We start from the raw sequence: 15,309 nt of genomic DNA, 5'->3' as shown, positions 1-15,309 counted from the left end.
TTACCCCTCTTTGCTCTGCACTTCTCCTTGCTGCCACCATGTGAAGAAGGATGTATGTGCTTCCCCTTTCGCCAAGATTTTAAGTTTCCTGAGGCCTCCCCAGCCCTGCAGAACTGTGAGTCAATTAAACCTCTTTCCCTTATAAATTACCCACTCTCGGGTATGTCTTTATTAGCAGAGTGAGAACAGACTAATACAAAATGTAAGGGCTAGTATTGTCATTTACTTACATTTGCCCTTTTGCTAAAAGGTTTGAAGGGAATAAGACAAACAGACATCTCTACTACATTATAAACTCTCAGAAGGAAAAACTGAGTCTCTTTCCCTTATCTCCAAAGCACTGAGCACAGAGACATCCAATCAGTATCTGCTGAATCAATTAAATCACTCCATCTTCCCTTCATATACCAGCAGTAATAACCCAGCCCTGCCACTGGATGTCACCATTGAGGTGCTGCTCCAAGAACATAGAGACCTGGGCATTAATTTATAAACTGGGGTTGGAATTGGCCTTTTCCAAAAAGAACAAATGTGTGTATCTACCCATCCTGACCAACTAGTAGTGGCTAACTTGGGCACAATAGCAAGGAGGGTGGTGAGACAGGAGAGAGAGAGCATTATGATGGTACCACAGAAGGGGAAAGCAGGAGCAACCATACAACTATCTCCAACTAGCCTTCACTGGCCACTCTCCATTTTAAAGGTGAAAAAAACTAAAGCCCAAATTGTGGGAAGCAGGGAGAGGGGTTCCTCGGCTAGGGGCACAGCTGGACCAGAATCCAAGTATCCTGATTCCTGGTCCAGTTTTCTTTCCAGGACAAGTAGGGTGAGAGAAAGAGTTTCACTTACATCTACTCGGAAGTCTTCAAGACGTCGGAATTTGCCGAGGTATTCTTGCAGTTTGGGGTCAATGTCCAAATTTTTGGCTTTGGAATATTTCAAGAAGGCCCAGAACTTCTCCAGCCCATACAGTTGGCCTGTAGGGAGAGGTACATAAAAGCTGAGCTGCTGAGGATAAAGACGCTCAGAGGAGAGGGAGGTGTTGTGTAAACACAGAAAGACCCAGGTAGAACTGGGGAAGAGGAGGCCTACACGACCAAGCCTCACTCAGATCCAACTCTGGCTCTTACCAGCTTCATAGTCCTTCATCGTTTCCTCCTGAAAATCCTTGAATATGTCCAGCCGGAACTTCTTTTCCAGGCCATAACTGTAGTATCGAAAAAGGCACTCCAAACCATATCTGTAGAACACAAGCCAGTGAAATCAGGGCACAGTTTCTTCATCTGTAAAATGGGAAATGTGCCTGTATAACAGACGAACTATGAAACAGTTTAAACAATGTGTTATTTCTGTATTGAAAAAACAGCATATACGCTTTAAGAATGCTAGTCTAAGTAGGTCCAGCATAAAATGTTCAGAGCTTTCCTGGGGTCAACGAACACAGCCCCCTGCCACTGACATTTGTTTACTCCTATTCTTTTACGAAATGTCTGTGGTTGCTTTCTGCTACAGTAACAGAGTGAACGGAGTTGAGTAGTTACGACAAAGACCTTATGGCCAACAAAGCCTAAAGTATTTACTGACTCTTTCCAGAAGAAGTTGGCCAATCTCTGGTATAAGAACTCTGCAAAGCCATTTAACCATGCCAATTAGTAGGTCTGTTCATTTATCTGACTCAGAAATTTCACTTCAAGGAACACATGCAGCCAGGCACGGTGGCTCACGTCTATAATCCCAGCACTTTGGGAGGCCGAGGCACTCAGATCACTTGAGGACCGGAGTTCGAGACCAGCCTGGCCAACATGGTGAAACCCCATTTCTACTAAAATACAAAAATTAGCAGGTGTGGTGGAGGGTGCCTATAATCTCAGCTACTAGGGAGGCTGAGGCAGAAGAATCGCTTGAATCCGGGAGGCGGAGGTTGCAGTGAGCCAAGATTGTGCCACTGTACTCCAGCCTGGGCGACAGAGCGAGACTCGTCTCCAAAAAAAAGATACATGCCAAGGAAATGGCCAAAACTGCAGACTTAGATCTTTTGTTTTTTTGAGACAAAGTATTGCTCGGTCACCCAGGCTGGAGTGCAGTGGCACGATCTTGACTCACTGCAACCTCTGCCTCCCTGGTTCAAGCCATTCTCCTGGCTCAGCTTTCCATGTAGCTGGGACTACAGGCATGTGCCACCACACCCAGCTGATTTTTGTATTTTTAGTAGAGTCGGGGCTTCACCATGTTGGCCAGGCTGGTCCCAAACTCCTGACCTCGAGTGATCCGCCTGCGTCGCCCTACCAAAGTGCTGGGATTAAAGGTGTGAGCCACTGCACCCAGCCCAGATTTAGATCTTAACAGATGTACAAAACTGTTTACAGCAGCATTATTAAGCAAAATACAAATGTCAACGAAGAGAGATGCAAGAAAAATCATAGTAAATCTACACAATAGGGTAATAAAAGCTATTAGAAATAGTATAAATGTATACTTAAGGATACTGAAGAATGCTTACAATATATTATCAAATGGAAAAGACATGTTTGAGCATGTTAGACGTAGAATGATCCCGTGAGTCCATTTTTGTAAACAAATAGGTATATTATACAACTACACATGCATACAAAGTCTGGAAGAGCACAAACTTTACAGGGTGAGCTAAACACATTAAATATGCCAAGAAGAAACTAGGAAGCTTAATGGCAGAATAACACTTGCTGTCTCTGGAATGATGGATGTTTTCATCAGCTTTTCCAAACTTGTCTTTTTTCAAGTAGTTTACAGACAGCACATTTTACATTGAAAATCAGGGAAGGGGTGGGGGCATGGGGAGGTCTTTTTTTTTTTTTTTTTTAATTTAACAGATACAGGGTCTTGCTATGGCAGAACGACCACTTGAGCCCAGGCTGGGCTCAAGTGATCCTTCTGCCTTGGCCTCCCAAAGCGCAGGGATTATAGGCATGAGCCACCCAGCCAGGAAAAAAGGACTCTTAAGATTTTTTTAATAGCAAAATATTGGAAACAACCTAAGTATCTATTAATAGCAGACTGACTAAATAAATCATGGTACATCCATATAGTATAAGACCATGTTACAGCCTATAAAAAAAGAACAAGAAAAGTTAATTATGTACAGATATAGAATGATCTCCAAAATATAGTATTAAACAAAAACAAATGCAAGGTGCAGAAAATATTATAACATAGGCCAGCTTTTATGTAAACAAAAGGAGTGGTAGTGGCATGGAAGATTACACAAATACCTACTTACTTACACAGGGTCCTTTATAAAGGACCCACAAGATTCTAATACTGGTTGCCTGTGGGTAAAGACACCAGATGGGTGGGCGACAGGGATGAGATGACTCTTCATTACATAACCTTTTAAACTGTTTGAAATTTGAACCATGTGAATATACTGCTCATTTAAAAACAAACTTTTCATCAAGTACATGAATGAAAATACACATGCAAGGAATTTCCAACTACAGTTCTGGAAGCAGACCAACTAGGGATCCCATACCATCCCTAAGCACCAGCCAAAGTCCCCCACCCCAAACCTGCTCACCTGTAGCCTTCTTTGGCGTCCTCCAGAGCCAGCTGCTTGAACTCCTCATACATCTTTTTGTTGAAGTGATCTCGGAGGAAGAAGGACCAGAAGCGGAAGAGTGTGTTCATCTCCTGAGACTGGCCAATGCCCAAGCGTTTCCGCTCTGATGGGAAAGGAGGAAAGACATGTCTCAGGTTCAGGCTGTCCTTGCTTCAGGGACAAAGGATTCTGGAACTTAAGACTTGGTCCTTTCTCTTGTACCTCCAAATTCCCTCACTCATCATCTGCCACTCAGTCATTCAGCAGATGTTTATTGAGCACTAACCACTCTGCAACAGGCCCTGATGCTGGGAGCTGGGCCTGTACTTTTCCAGAAGCAGGTGGCAGCAGCTTCTGAACCAGGCTGGCAGTCTAGCTCTTCACCTCAACTGGTACTGCTTTCAAGTGCCATCGAGACAAGACAAGGCATGAACAAATTGTCTGGAAATTCTAACTGTATTTGGCTCATTACCAATATTTACCTAAAGAGTCCTACAATATTCACAAGTACATAACAGTAATATCAAAAAATACACAACACCAAAAGCACGAGCAACAAAACAGAAAATAAGTATCATTAAAATGAAAAATTTTTGCGCATCAAAAAAGTGAAAAGATAACCCATAGAATCAGAGAAAATATTTGCAAATTATGTATCTGATAAAGGAATTCCTACAACTTAATAATTAGGAAAACAATCCAGTTAAAAAAGGATCTTGGCTGGGCAAGGTTGCTCACGTCTGTAATTCCAGCACTTTGTGAGGCTGAGGAGGGAGGACTGCGTAAGGCCAGGAGTTCAAGACCACCGTGGTCAACATAGTGAGACCGCTGTCTCTACAGAAAACTTTCAGTAATTAGATAGGTATGGTAGCACATGCCTGTAGTCCCAGCTACTCAGGAGGCTGAGGCAGGAGGATTGCTTGAGTCCAGTAATTCGAGACTGCAGTGAACTATAATTGAGTCACTGCATTCCAGCCTGGGTGACAGAGCAAAATCCTGTCTCAAAAATAAATATTAATAAAAGTAAATAAAAATAGACAAACAATAACAAGTGTTGGAAGGATGTGAAAAACCAGAAGCCTCACATACTGCTTTTAGAAATATAAAATGAAAATTTTATGTTTCAATATAAAAATTTATATTTCAATATAAAATTCCAAAATTTCCACTTTGGAAAACAGTGTTTAATTTTGTCAAAGGGTTAAACATGGTTACCCCATGACCCAGAAATAATACTCTTTCATCCAAAATAAAGGAGAAGCTATGTCTACGGGAAACCCGTATGTGAATATGCCCAGTAGCATTATTCACAACAGACAAAAAGTAGAAACAACCCAAATGCCAAACAACTGATGAATGGATACACAAAATGTGATACATCCATATGATGGAATACAATTTGGCAATAAAAAGAATAAAGTACTGCTGCATGCTATGACATGAACCTTGCTGTGTATTTGTCAGTATACCAAATATACTAAGGGGAAGAAGCCAGTAACAAAGGACTACATACAGTATAATTTATGTGAAGTGTCCAGAATAGGCAAATCCTTAGAGGCAGAAAGTAGATTAGTAGTTTCATAGGACTGGTAGGATTTTGGGGGTGGGGAGTAGTTTGCATGTATAATGAGTATGAGTGGTAAGGGACATAGCATTTTGGGGGGTAATGAAAATGTTCTAAAATTGATTCTGGTGATGGGCACACAACTATATGAATATACTTAGAGCTATTACATTGCATACTTTAGGTATGTTGCATCATATGTAAATTATATCACAATAAAGCTGTTATTACACACAAAGTAGGAAAGAGAGAAGTGAAGTGGATGAATCAAGAATTTAGCAGCCATGTTTTGTTGAATGAAAGGAGATGAATGAGTAGTAACTACAGGTGACAAGATAGGTTGGCTGTAAAGATGCACAAAACCAATCAGAATGCTAAAAGAGGGGGGACAGACAAGAGCATCTAGACAGGCTCTTTCCTTACACTATCATCTGCAGGGGGGATCAGCAAACTACTTCTGTAAAGGGACAGAGAACAAATATTTCAGGCTTTATAGATGACATATAGTCTCTGTCACAAATCTTTTTTTCTTACAACCCCTTAAAAATGTAAAAACTGTCCTTAGCTCCAAAGCCATATGAAAACAGACTACTGGCTGGATTTGACTCACAAACTACAATTTGGCAACCTTTGTTCTAGAGAGCATATGCCACCTCTTACATACCCTTTTGTGATGGACAGTGGACTAGACCTGACAATGGCTGAGTCAGTAGTCTTGTCAGAGATACAGAAATACTTAATTGACAGTTTTTTTTGTTTGTTTTTTTTTTTTTGAGATGGAGTCTCGCTCTGTCGCCCAGGCTGGAGTGCTGTGGCCGGGTCTCAGCTCACTGCAAGCTCCGCCTCCCGGGTTCCCGCCATTCTCCTGCCTCAGCCTCCCGAGTAGCTGGGACTACAGGCGCCCGCCACCTCGCCCGGCTAGTTTTTTGTATTTTTTTAGTAGAGACGGGGTTTCACTGTGTTGGCCAGGATGGTCTCGATCTCCTGACCTCGTGATCTGCCCGTCTCGGTCTCCCAAAGTGCTGGGATTACAGGCTTGAGCCACCGCGCCCGGCCGACAGTTTTAATAATAGAGGAAGATCAAGGAACACAAATGTTGTGAGTGCCATATTCCCTTAGCTTCCTACAGCTTAAAACTACCTGGCCCAAGTCTAACTTCAGTCCTTCTCGCTATAATGTCACATCTTTTTTTGCTCTGAAGTCAGAGAAAAAAGTCACCTATCCCCATATCCCCCAACCCTTACACTCTGGGTCTAAATAAGGGGCCCAGAGGATCGTCCCCTGCCCCCCTCACTTCTTACCATTAAGGCAGCGCCTACGATACTTATGGTAGACGTGTTGTGTGAAGCCATTTTCCTTGAGCAGTTCATGGGAAGGATGTTGGAACTTGGGCAATGACTGAGGGGTACAGCCATAGCTGCCAACTGTAGGCGTCCCTTCTGAGGGGCTGGAGCTACAGAAACCACAAAAAATACTGTCACCAGGTACCCCACAGCAGCCCCACCATAAGGTTAGGAGGGGTCCCTCTGATTCGTTCTGTCAGCCAAGATCCACCCTCTCACAGAGTATCAAACAAGGAGGCCCAGTTACAGGTCTTTAACTTATATCCATGGGACTGATTAACTCTGCATTAACTCTCAGAGGGTTTTACAGAGGATACTGAGGCTTACAGAGATTAGGAGACTCATCCAGGGTCATAAGACTATTTAATGGCAGAAACGTGTCCAATGATAAAACTTGAGCTTTTAACCATTTATTAACTTTTGAGCATTTAACCTTCCTTAATGAGCCATCACGGGTCAACCCATCTATAGTGAAGTCTTGAACAACATGGGTTTGAAATGCATGGATCCACTTATACGCAGATTTCTTCCACCTTTGCCACTCTTGAGACAGCAAGACCAACCCCTCCTTCTCAGCCTGCTCAACGTGAAGACCACGAGGATGAAGACCTTTATGATGATTCCACTTCCACTTACTGAACAGTAAACATTTTCTATGACTTTAACTTTTATTTTAGGTTCAGAGGTATGTGTGTACGTTTGTTACGTAGGTAAATTGCACCCACTCTCCTCCCTCTCCCCACCCCCAAGTAGGCCCCAGTGTCTGTTGTTCCCTTGTGGTTTTCTTAGTAACATTTTTTCTTCAGTTTATTGTAAGAATACAGTATGTAATACGTATAATATGCAAAACATGTGCTAATTCACTATATGTTATTGGTAAGGCTTCTGGTTAACAGCAGGCTTTTGGAGAGTGAAAAGTTATACACGGATTTTCAACTGTGTGCGGGGTGGGCACCCCAGGCCCTTCGTTGTTCAAAGATCAATTGTTATTTTCTTCAAAAGCATGCCTATTTGCAGTCTGTGCCATCTTTGCAGGGAGTAGACAGCATAGGTAGGTGGCTCTCAAAGCTTGCTTTGGGAAACAGGAAACACATACTGGGGCCATCTTACTGAAATAAATAAATAAAGAGCATGGGTCCTACCCCAAGAAGCAGGGTCAGTAGATATAGGTTGGGGCCAATAAATATATATTTTTTTAATTTTTAAAACTTTTCAGGTAGCCTCCCAAGACACAGCAGGCTCAGAGAGACTCCCAGAAATCTGTTTATTCAACTACCTGGCTATCCTTCCTCAGATAGAAAGTAGACATCCAGGCTTGGAAACCAATTTAGAGAGATTTTCTCTCTGCATGTATGAAAATATGGTCTCATGTGACTGCCACACCACTTCTTTAGGAAAAAAGCCTCCACCTCATTCCCAGGTCCTGGGCTGAGCTTTCCACCTCGTCCCCAGGTCCTAGGCTGAGCTTTCCACACCACTGCTTTTTTGAAAATCTCTTAAATGAGGGTCCCTTTAATTTTCAGACCAATCTTCTTGGTCCAGTCAATTTCATGCTTGCCCACCCATCCCACAGGCAGCCTGATCACTCTTCCCCCACTGCCCCAGGTACCTGATGGAAGCAGTACGGGGCCTGTGCTCACGGGAATCCATCACCCAGCCCACATGGCTCTCCAAGGGTGGGTTTGAACTGTGTCTTGTCTTTCTTTTTCGAGGCATCTGCAAAGGTTAGCCCAGGGTTTGTTACTATTTGCACTCCTACAACTCTGAGGAGCATCAAGCACTTGTAGGACTAAGATGGGCATGATCTCTCACATTTTACAATAGCATTTTCATATTCATTCTCTTATAATGTTCACAGTGGTGAGCTAGGAACTGGTATGCCTATTTCAAACAGGTGAAGAAATCAAGGTTTGGGAATGAAGTGATTTGCCCAAGGACTCATACCTGGTCAATCCTCCTTAGGCCTTTCTACATGGGGCCACCACTCCCACACCCAGTATATTTTGCAGATGTGGCCACCTAATCCTAGGGTTGGCAAGCCCACCAGCCTCAGAACAGAGAGCAGGTAAAGGATTTGGCACTTCCTTGGCTCAGACAAGGCAAAGGAGAGAAGCAAAGCACTGGAATGCAATCAAGAAGGCCCAAGACTCTGAGCAGCCTGACAGAAATGCCTCACCTTGGCATCCAGTGTCCGTCCTTCTTTCACTACTGGGTAAAACCGTGATGTCTGGCTTGAGTCTTTGAGCTGTGGTGTCCGGGGAGTACGGGGGGTCCTGGTGTTGCGGTAGTTTGGTGACTCTGGGACAGTGGTTGGTAGAGAGCGGGCGATGGTGGAGGGCTCAGGAGCACCAAACAACTTGTTGGCCAGGGCATCTGTGGGAACTGCAGTGGCACAGAGAGGAGTCAGGAAGCAAGGAAAGGCCTGTAGCATCCACCCCTGGATAGCCCCTAGTCCAAGGGCTCCAGACCCTCTCACCCATGTCAGGATCTCAGGTGTCTGCTTCTCACCTTGCTGGAACCGAGGTGGCCCAGGAGGAACTTCCTGGTTGGGATCCACAGGGGGCTCAGGGGTCAGTGTGTCAAACTGCTCCCGGCTGATCATATTGACTTTTTTGAAGTTCTCGACTTCTTGCTGCAGAGGTTATGAGATGGGTGGAGAAAGATGTAAGTAAGGAAGCTGTTCCAGCCTGTTTAAGGAATCAAGACTGGCAGGAAGTTGGAGAGGGCAGCTCCCACATCGACATACATGGAATTCTGGTCCCCAGGCTCTCAGCTGCCCAGTCACCATTCCTCACCCCAGGTACCTTGGTACAAGTGTGCTAGCCCAGAAAAAGACAGTACTTGCCCTGCCCTCCCTGTAGTAAGACTGAGGTCAGGCTTACAGGAGTTCCACAGGAACTCACTACAGACTCTCCCTTGAAAGCTCCAGTGTTTCCCCATCTCTCTTTCTGCTACTGCCTTATCACACAGTGGCTGGGCAACTCTCCTTCCTCCTTACTTCCAGTAAACGCACTGCTACTTGTTACACGGGCTCATCCTAGGACAACCTACCACCAAACATACCTACTCTGTAAAATCCTACAACAAAGATGTTTTGACTGTTTCCAGGCAGCAGCAATTTTTCAAAAGACCTGTCCATTTTTCATACTCAACACAAGCTTCTTAAAAGGCTTCTAAATTTTTAGACGCCTAAATATTTAAGACTAGAAATAACAATCTAACCCTTTATTCTATTCCCCACAAAAGTGTCTAGCCAACTTTCATAATATTAACTATGGATCCACAGGTAGGATAATAATCACCCCTGCCTCACCTGAAGAGTTTGCAGTGTTTAAACATCACCCCTCACTCCTAATGCCCACGCTAGATACCAGTCATCATCCCCTTCCCATATATAAAAATTCTGAGACTCTGAATTATAAAGACCTGCCTCAAGTTGCACAGCTAATCAATCTTCCTCTTCTCTGTACACTACAGGCACCCCAGGCTCCACACCCACTGCTATGTCCAAGCCTCACCTTGATCTGGGAATACTCAGGTTCAAACTTCTCAGCCCACAGGTCCTGCTCATAGTAGAAGAGGCCATCATTAATGACCTTGGCCAGCTCGGCGCTCATCTTAGCACGCGAGGTGTGGTTGCCTGTGCGGTCCCCCCCTGGGTGCCGGCGCATGTAATGTGGTGTCTGGGTGACAATGAGGATCTTGTTGACATCCCTGTCATCAATCTCATAGTCCGATTCCTCATCAGACCAGGCGGTGAAGGTGTTCTTCCGCCCATCCATCTGCTCCATCTCCTCGTCAAACAGAAAATCCAGTTCCTCTTGCTCATCCTGATCCTTGGACATCAGCTGCTGGGAGGGCAGCTGCTGAGGCAGAGAAGTCAGGTGGGCAAATCTGGGCTCCTCTGACTTCTAAAATAGGACAGACGAAGGGGAAAAGGAATCACCGGAGGTCCTTGGCCCAGATTCTGTAGCTATTCCATGAGAGGGAGGCTCCAGCCCCTCAGCATGAGACTGTTCAAGACCCGGTAACACCAGCAGGTCACAAGTGTCATCCTGGGAGTCAGCTTTATGACTATGATAAAGGATGTCTCATAGAAGTCCAGGTTCCTCCACTCACAGCTCATATCACAGTCATGCACAAACAACTAGATGATGAATTCTCTATAGGCAGGAACTGTGCTCTCATTTACCTTTATATCCTACATAGCACCTAGCCTAGGAGTGGACACACAGTAGTTCATGGGGTTGATTCATCCTTTCATCCATCTACTCAAAATCTCACAATGAACTGAAAGCTCCATGATCCATAGTTGCCTTGCTTTCCATTATATACTCAGTAGCTAGATGGGGATCTGGTAATAGCAGATGTTCAATTATATAATAAATGAGGGAACACCCATTAGTCCTAAGCTTTGTATGAAAAATCTAAAAGCAGAATAATAAGACAAGGTCCCTGTTACTTAGGGAGCTCAGTGGGAGAAGGTCAACCAAACAGCCAAGTGCATTGTGGTATGGTAAAGGCTATAAGCAGGTTTGTGGAAGCACACAGTGAAAGGAGCTTAGTCAACTGTGACTAAGAATGGTTAGGGAAGGCCTCCTTCAAGAAGTGACTACCACAGGATGAACATAAGTAAGCCAGATGAAGATAGGGACAGAGTATGCTAGGCAGAAAGAACACCATTGTTCCAAAGGCAAGAAAAAACAAGGTGCCTTCAGCAAAGAGAAACTATTTGTTTTGATAGACTGAATATGAGATGCTGAGAGAGAAGCATTTGTCTAAACTCACAGTATTTATTCAAAAGTAGATTCCCTGCTGCGCCAAGGGCTTCCTACAAAAAATCTAAACCTATCTTTTTTTAAGGTTTAAGATAGACCAGGTCGGAGTAGTGGCTCTAATTCTGGAATGGGAACTAAGCCTGACCCCTGTTTCAAAGAAAACTTTGTAGGCCTGGACTTTGTAAGACCCTTATCTACTTACTACCTTTCTCCTCATGTCTCTGGCTGGATCTCCAACACTTTTTAAGGGCTGAAGCCGCAACTGTGGGCAATTCTTTTTTTTTTTTTTTTTGAGACGGAGTCTCACGCTGTTGCCCAGGCTGGAGTGCAGTGGCGCGATCTCGGCTCACTGCAAGCTCCGCCTCCCGGGTTCCCGCCATTCTCCTGCCTCAGCCTCCTGAGTAGCTGGGACTACAGGCACCCGCCACCGCGCCCGGCTAATTTTTTGTATTTTTAGTAGAGACGGGGTTTCACTGTGGTCTCGATCTCCTGACCTTGTGATCCGCCCGCCTCGGCCTCCCAAAGTGCTGGGATTACAGGCTTGAGCCACCGCGCCCGGCCAACTGTGGGCAATTCTGTGTATGAACAGGCAGGCGAGAGAAAGGAGATGAGAGGTAGTCACTGTGGGAAAATAGATAAGGGAGTATAGAATTCCATAGACCCAAAGTTCAAGGTCAATTCTGAAGTCTCCTCACAAGCCCCAGGCCAGAGGTCTCTAAAGTGTGTGAGGATGAGCAGGTATGTGGAGAAAAATTCAGCACTTAAAAAGGAAGTAGTAATTCGAGTTAGAGATTGTAATACTTCTTTAACAGTGAACTTCATCTGTTTATGTATATAAACTATTTCTAGAATATTCTACCCTCTCCTTCCTTTCATCTGAAGATGGGGAAACTGAAGCCCTGAGGTATAAAACAGGCTTCCCAAGCTCACCTTGCCATTAGTGCAGCAGACCTGTGTAGACTAACTCCATATTTGGGCTATGCATCTGCTCCCTCTCCCTTCCTTCTTCTGAGGACCTAAGGGGCTTACATATGGGACAGTGGGGAAATACTCAGGGAAAAGACACTGAAAATGTAGCCCCAGAAATTTAGATGGAGCAAAAAGAAGAGCCAAGAATCAAGAAGCCTGAAACATCGCTGCCAGATGCTGCATGATCCCTTATGAAAAATGTCACTGAGGAACTCACACAGTAGGGTGCCTTAAAGGATGGTTCCCTACAGGAAATGGAAACAGGCCAAATCAACCTTTCTGCAGCCACTACTGGTAACTTCAGCTCACACTATGATCCTGAACTATTGAGATTTCCTGCTGGCCCCTCAGAGCTAGAGTGCTGTGCCCATGTGTTATCCCCTTCAAGCACCCTAGCTCAGAGTGCTAAAACCAAGGCAAAGGACAAGGCCTCACCCACCTTGGGCCGTGCTGGGGACGGCCGAGGCCTCTTCTTCACTTCAATCCAGTTCTCGGAATCCAGGTCAGGCAGGCTGGCAGACAAGCCCTTGGGTAGTGTCTTTAGGTTGCTGACCTCCTCTGTTTTGGTTGGCACTGGGGTGACTGCACGAGGAGAGCCAGGTGCTGACTCTAAAGGGTGGAAAGGTGAAGTCCTCATCCCTCCAGTCCTCCTCCTTTTGCCAGCCCTGAGGAGGACTGTTGCCCAGAGGACAAGTGCAATCCTCATGCCAGCAGGTACCTACCTGTCTCCTTTTGGTAGTGCTGACGGGGGACAAATTCAGGGCAGTTGAGAAGCTGGGAGAAATCAGTCTGTGAATAATCCACTATTGGGGGACCAGGAAGAGGCCACTTTTCTGGTTCTTCCCTCCTACGAACTTTCTCGTCAACGATCTCCACCACCTTGCTGTCTTTTAGGGCCTGCAGGGGAGAAGGAACAAGGGATTAAGAAGAAAATCTCGGACAGAAAGATCCTGGAAATGGTGGACAACTGGGTTCCCCTGAGCTTGGTATAAGAAAATTTGCACCATCTTCCACGACTGGTAGATATGTGAGATGTTCAAACTTGTAGGAGGTACCAGCATAAAAAATACACCTGCCCTTTTACTCTTTGAGCCTGCAATCCTACTTCCAGTAATCTACCCTAGAGAACACTTGCACAAACAGGCAGCAGTATGTATAATATTTGCACAAAAAGCCATTCACAGTAACACTAGAGTAGGAAAATAACTGGAAAATACCTAACTTGCCATCCCATAGGCAATTTAAATATTTACAGTATATGCATTTGATGGAACACTTCTCAGACATTAAAAAACTTTACAGGTCGGGCACGGTGGCTCACATCTATAATCCTGCACTTTGGGAGGCCGAGGTGGGCGGATCACAAGGTCAAGAGATAGAGAACATCCTGGCCAACATGGTGAAACCTCATCTCTACTAAAAATACAAAAATCAGCTGGGTGTGGTGGCATGCGCCTATAGTCCCAGCTATTCGAGAGGTTGAGGCAGGAGAATCGCTTGAACCCAGGAGGAGGTTGCAGTGAGTCAAGATGGCGCCACTGCATTCCAGCCTAGGCGACAGAGCAAGATTCTGCCTCAAAAAAAAAAAAAAAAAAAAAAAAAAAAAAGCCAACCAACTTTACACGTGCTGAGGTGGATAAACTCACAAAATATTAATCAAAAAAGCAGGCTAGGCCGGGCGCGGTGGCTCAAGCCTGTAATCCCAGCACTTTGGGAGGCCGAGACGGGCGGATCACGAGGTCAGGAGATCGAGCCCATACTGGCGAACACAGTGAAACCCCGTCTCTACTAAAAAAATACAAAAAACTAGCCGGGTGAGGTGGTGGGTGCCTGTAGTCCCAGCTACTCGGGAGGCTGAGGCAGGAGAATGGCGTAAACCCGGGAGGCGGAGCTTGCAGTGAGCTGAGATCCGGCCACTGCACTCCAGCCTGGGCGACCGAGCGAGACTCCGTCTCAAAAAAAAAAAAAAGCAGGCTAGGTACAGTGGCTCACACCTGTAACCCCAACATTTTGGGAGGTCAAGGTGGGAACATCGCTTGAGCAAAGGAGTTCAAGACCAGCCTGAGCAAAATAGCGAGACTCCATCACTACAAATAGTAAAAAAAAATTAGCTGGGCATAGTGGCTGGCACATGTCTGTGGTCCCAGCTACTTGGAAGCCTGGGTGGTTGAGGCTGCAGTGAGCTTTGATCACACCACTGTACTAACTCCAGCCTGGGCAAAAGAGCAAGACCCAGTCTCAAAAAAACAACCAAAACACCCATCTATACGAGCAGCAGTTGAAAAAACCATGGAGCATTCCACACAATGGTGAACTATGCAACTGTACACAGGAATGAGGAATATCTTTCTATTAGATACTGCTACTTTGCAGTTAGCTCCCAGATATACTAAGTGAAGACAAAAAAGAATTGAAGAAATGCATGTGTTGTATATTTCCATTTACCTAAGAAAGAAGGAGGATACAAATACATATAGAAGCATTTGCTTTTTTCTTAAATGGAAAGGTTCTAAAAAGTTTGTCTATAAGAAAAGAAAGGGTGTATATGACAGAAATTTTTTTTTTTTTTTTTTGAGACAGAGTTTTGCTCTGTCACCCAGGCTGGAGTGCAGTGGCGCGATCTCGGCTCAATGCAAGCCCTGCCTCCCAGGTTCACACCATTCTCCTGCCTCAGCCTCCAGAGTAGCTGGGACTACAGGTGCCCGCCACCACGCCCGGCTAATTTTTTGTATTTTTAGTAGAGATGGGGTTTCACCGTGTTAGCCAGGATGGTCTCGATCTCCTGACCTTGTGATCCACCCACCTCGGCCTCCCAAAGTGCTGGGATTACCGAAGTGAGCCACCGCGCCTGGCCTGACAGAATTTAAGTCAGACTTCTATGACTATACCATGCGGAAACTCTAGAACCATGTAAATGTTTTACGCAAATGTAAAACAACTTAGAAAATTATAGGGGTAGGGAGAAAACAATCTCTAAAACTTGGGAGCAAAATAAAACGAATATATATAAATTTAAATGTGTAACCACACAAAGATTCTTTCAAATGACTTGAAGATACAGTTATTTGACTGTATAAGTGG

At 44.8% G+C, this 15,309-nt stretch overlaps 1 protein-coding gene across 11 annotated transcripts in view; it reads right to left on the bottom strand.

Moving 5' to 3' along the window:
• The window catches only part of LARP1 (La ribonucleoprotein 1, translational regulator), a 140,808-nt gene that overhangs the window by 5,115 nt on the left and 120,384 nt on the right, over positions 1–15,309 (bottom strand). For 9 of the 11 annotated variants that reach the window (XM_045394449.2, XM_045394450.2, XM_005558360.4 and 6 more), the window contains exons 9-18: positions 12,951–13,125; positions 12,668–12,837; positions 10,000–10,392; positions 8,990–9,113; positions 8,658–8,863; positions 8,091–8,197; positions 6,440–6,591; positions 3,554–3,698; positions 1,131–1,240; positions 850–977 (exon numbers count right to left, since the gene is read on the bottom strand). In XM_045394449.2, the coding sequence (XP_045250384.2) occupies positions 850–977; positions 1,131–1,240; positions 3,554–3,698; positions 6,440–6,591; positions 8,091–8,197; positions 8,658–8,863; positions 8,990–9,113; positions 10,000–10,392; positions 12,668–12,837; positions 12,951–13,125 (1,710 nt within the window). The remainder of the gene's footprint in view (positions 1–849; positions 978–1,130; positions 1,241–3,553; positions 3,699–6,439; positions 6,592–8,090; positions 8,198–8,657; positions 8,864–8,989; positions 9,114–9,999; positions 10,393–12,667; positions 12,838–12,950; positions 13,126–15,309) is intronic. The other 2 variants (XM_073994641.1, XM_045394445.3) reach the window with 1 other exon arrangement.

This window comes from Macaca fascicularis, chromosome 6 (genome assembly GCF_037993035.2).
Source record: "Macaca fascicularis isolate 582-1 chromosome 6, T2T-MFA8v1.1".
NCBI classification, from domain to species: Eukaryota; Metazoa; Chordata; class Mammalia; order Primates; family Cercopithecidae; genus Macaca; species Macaca fascicularis.
The sequence above is the reverse complement of the archived record's forward strand: the minus strand, read 5'-3'. Positions and strand labels throughout refer to the sequence as shown.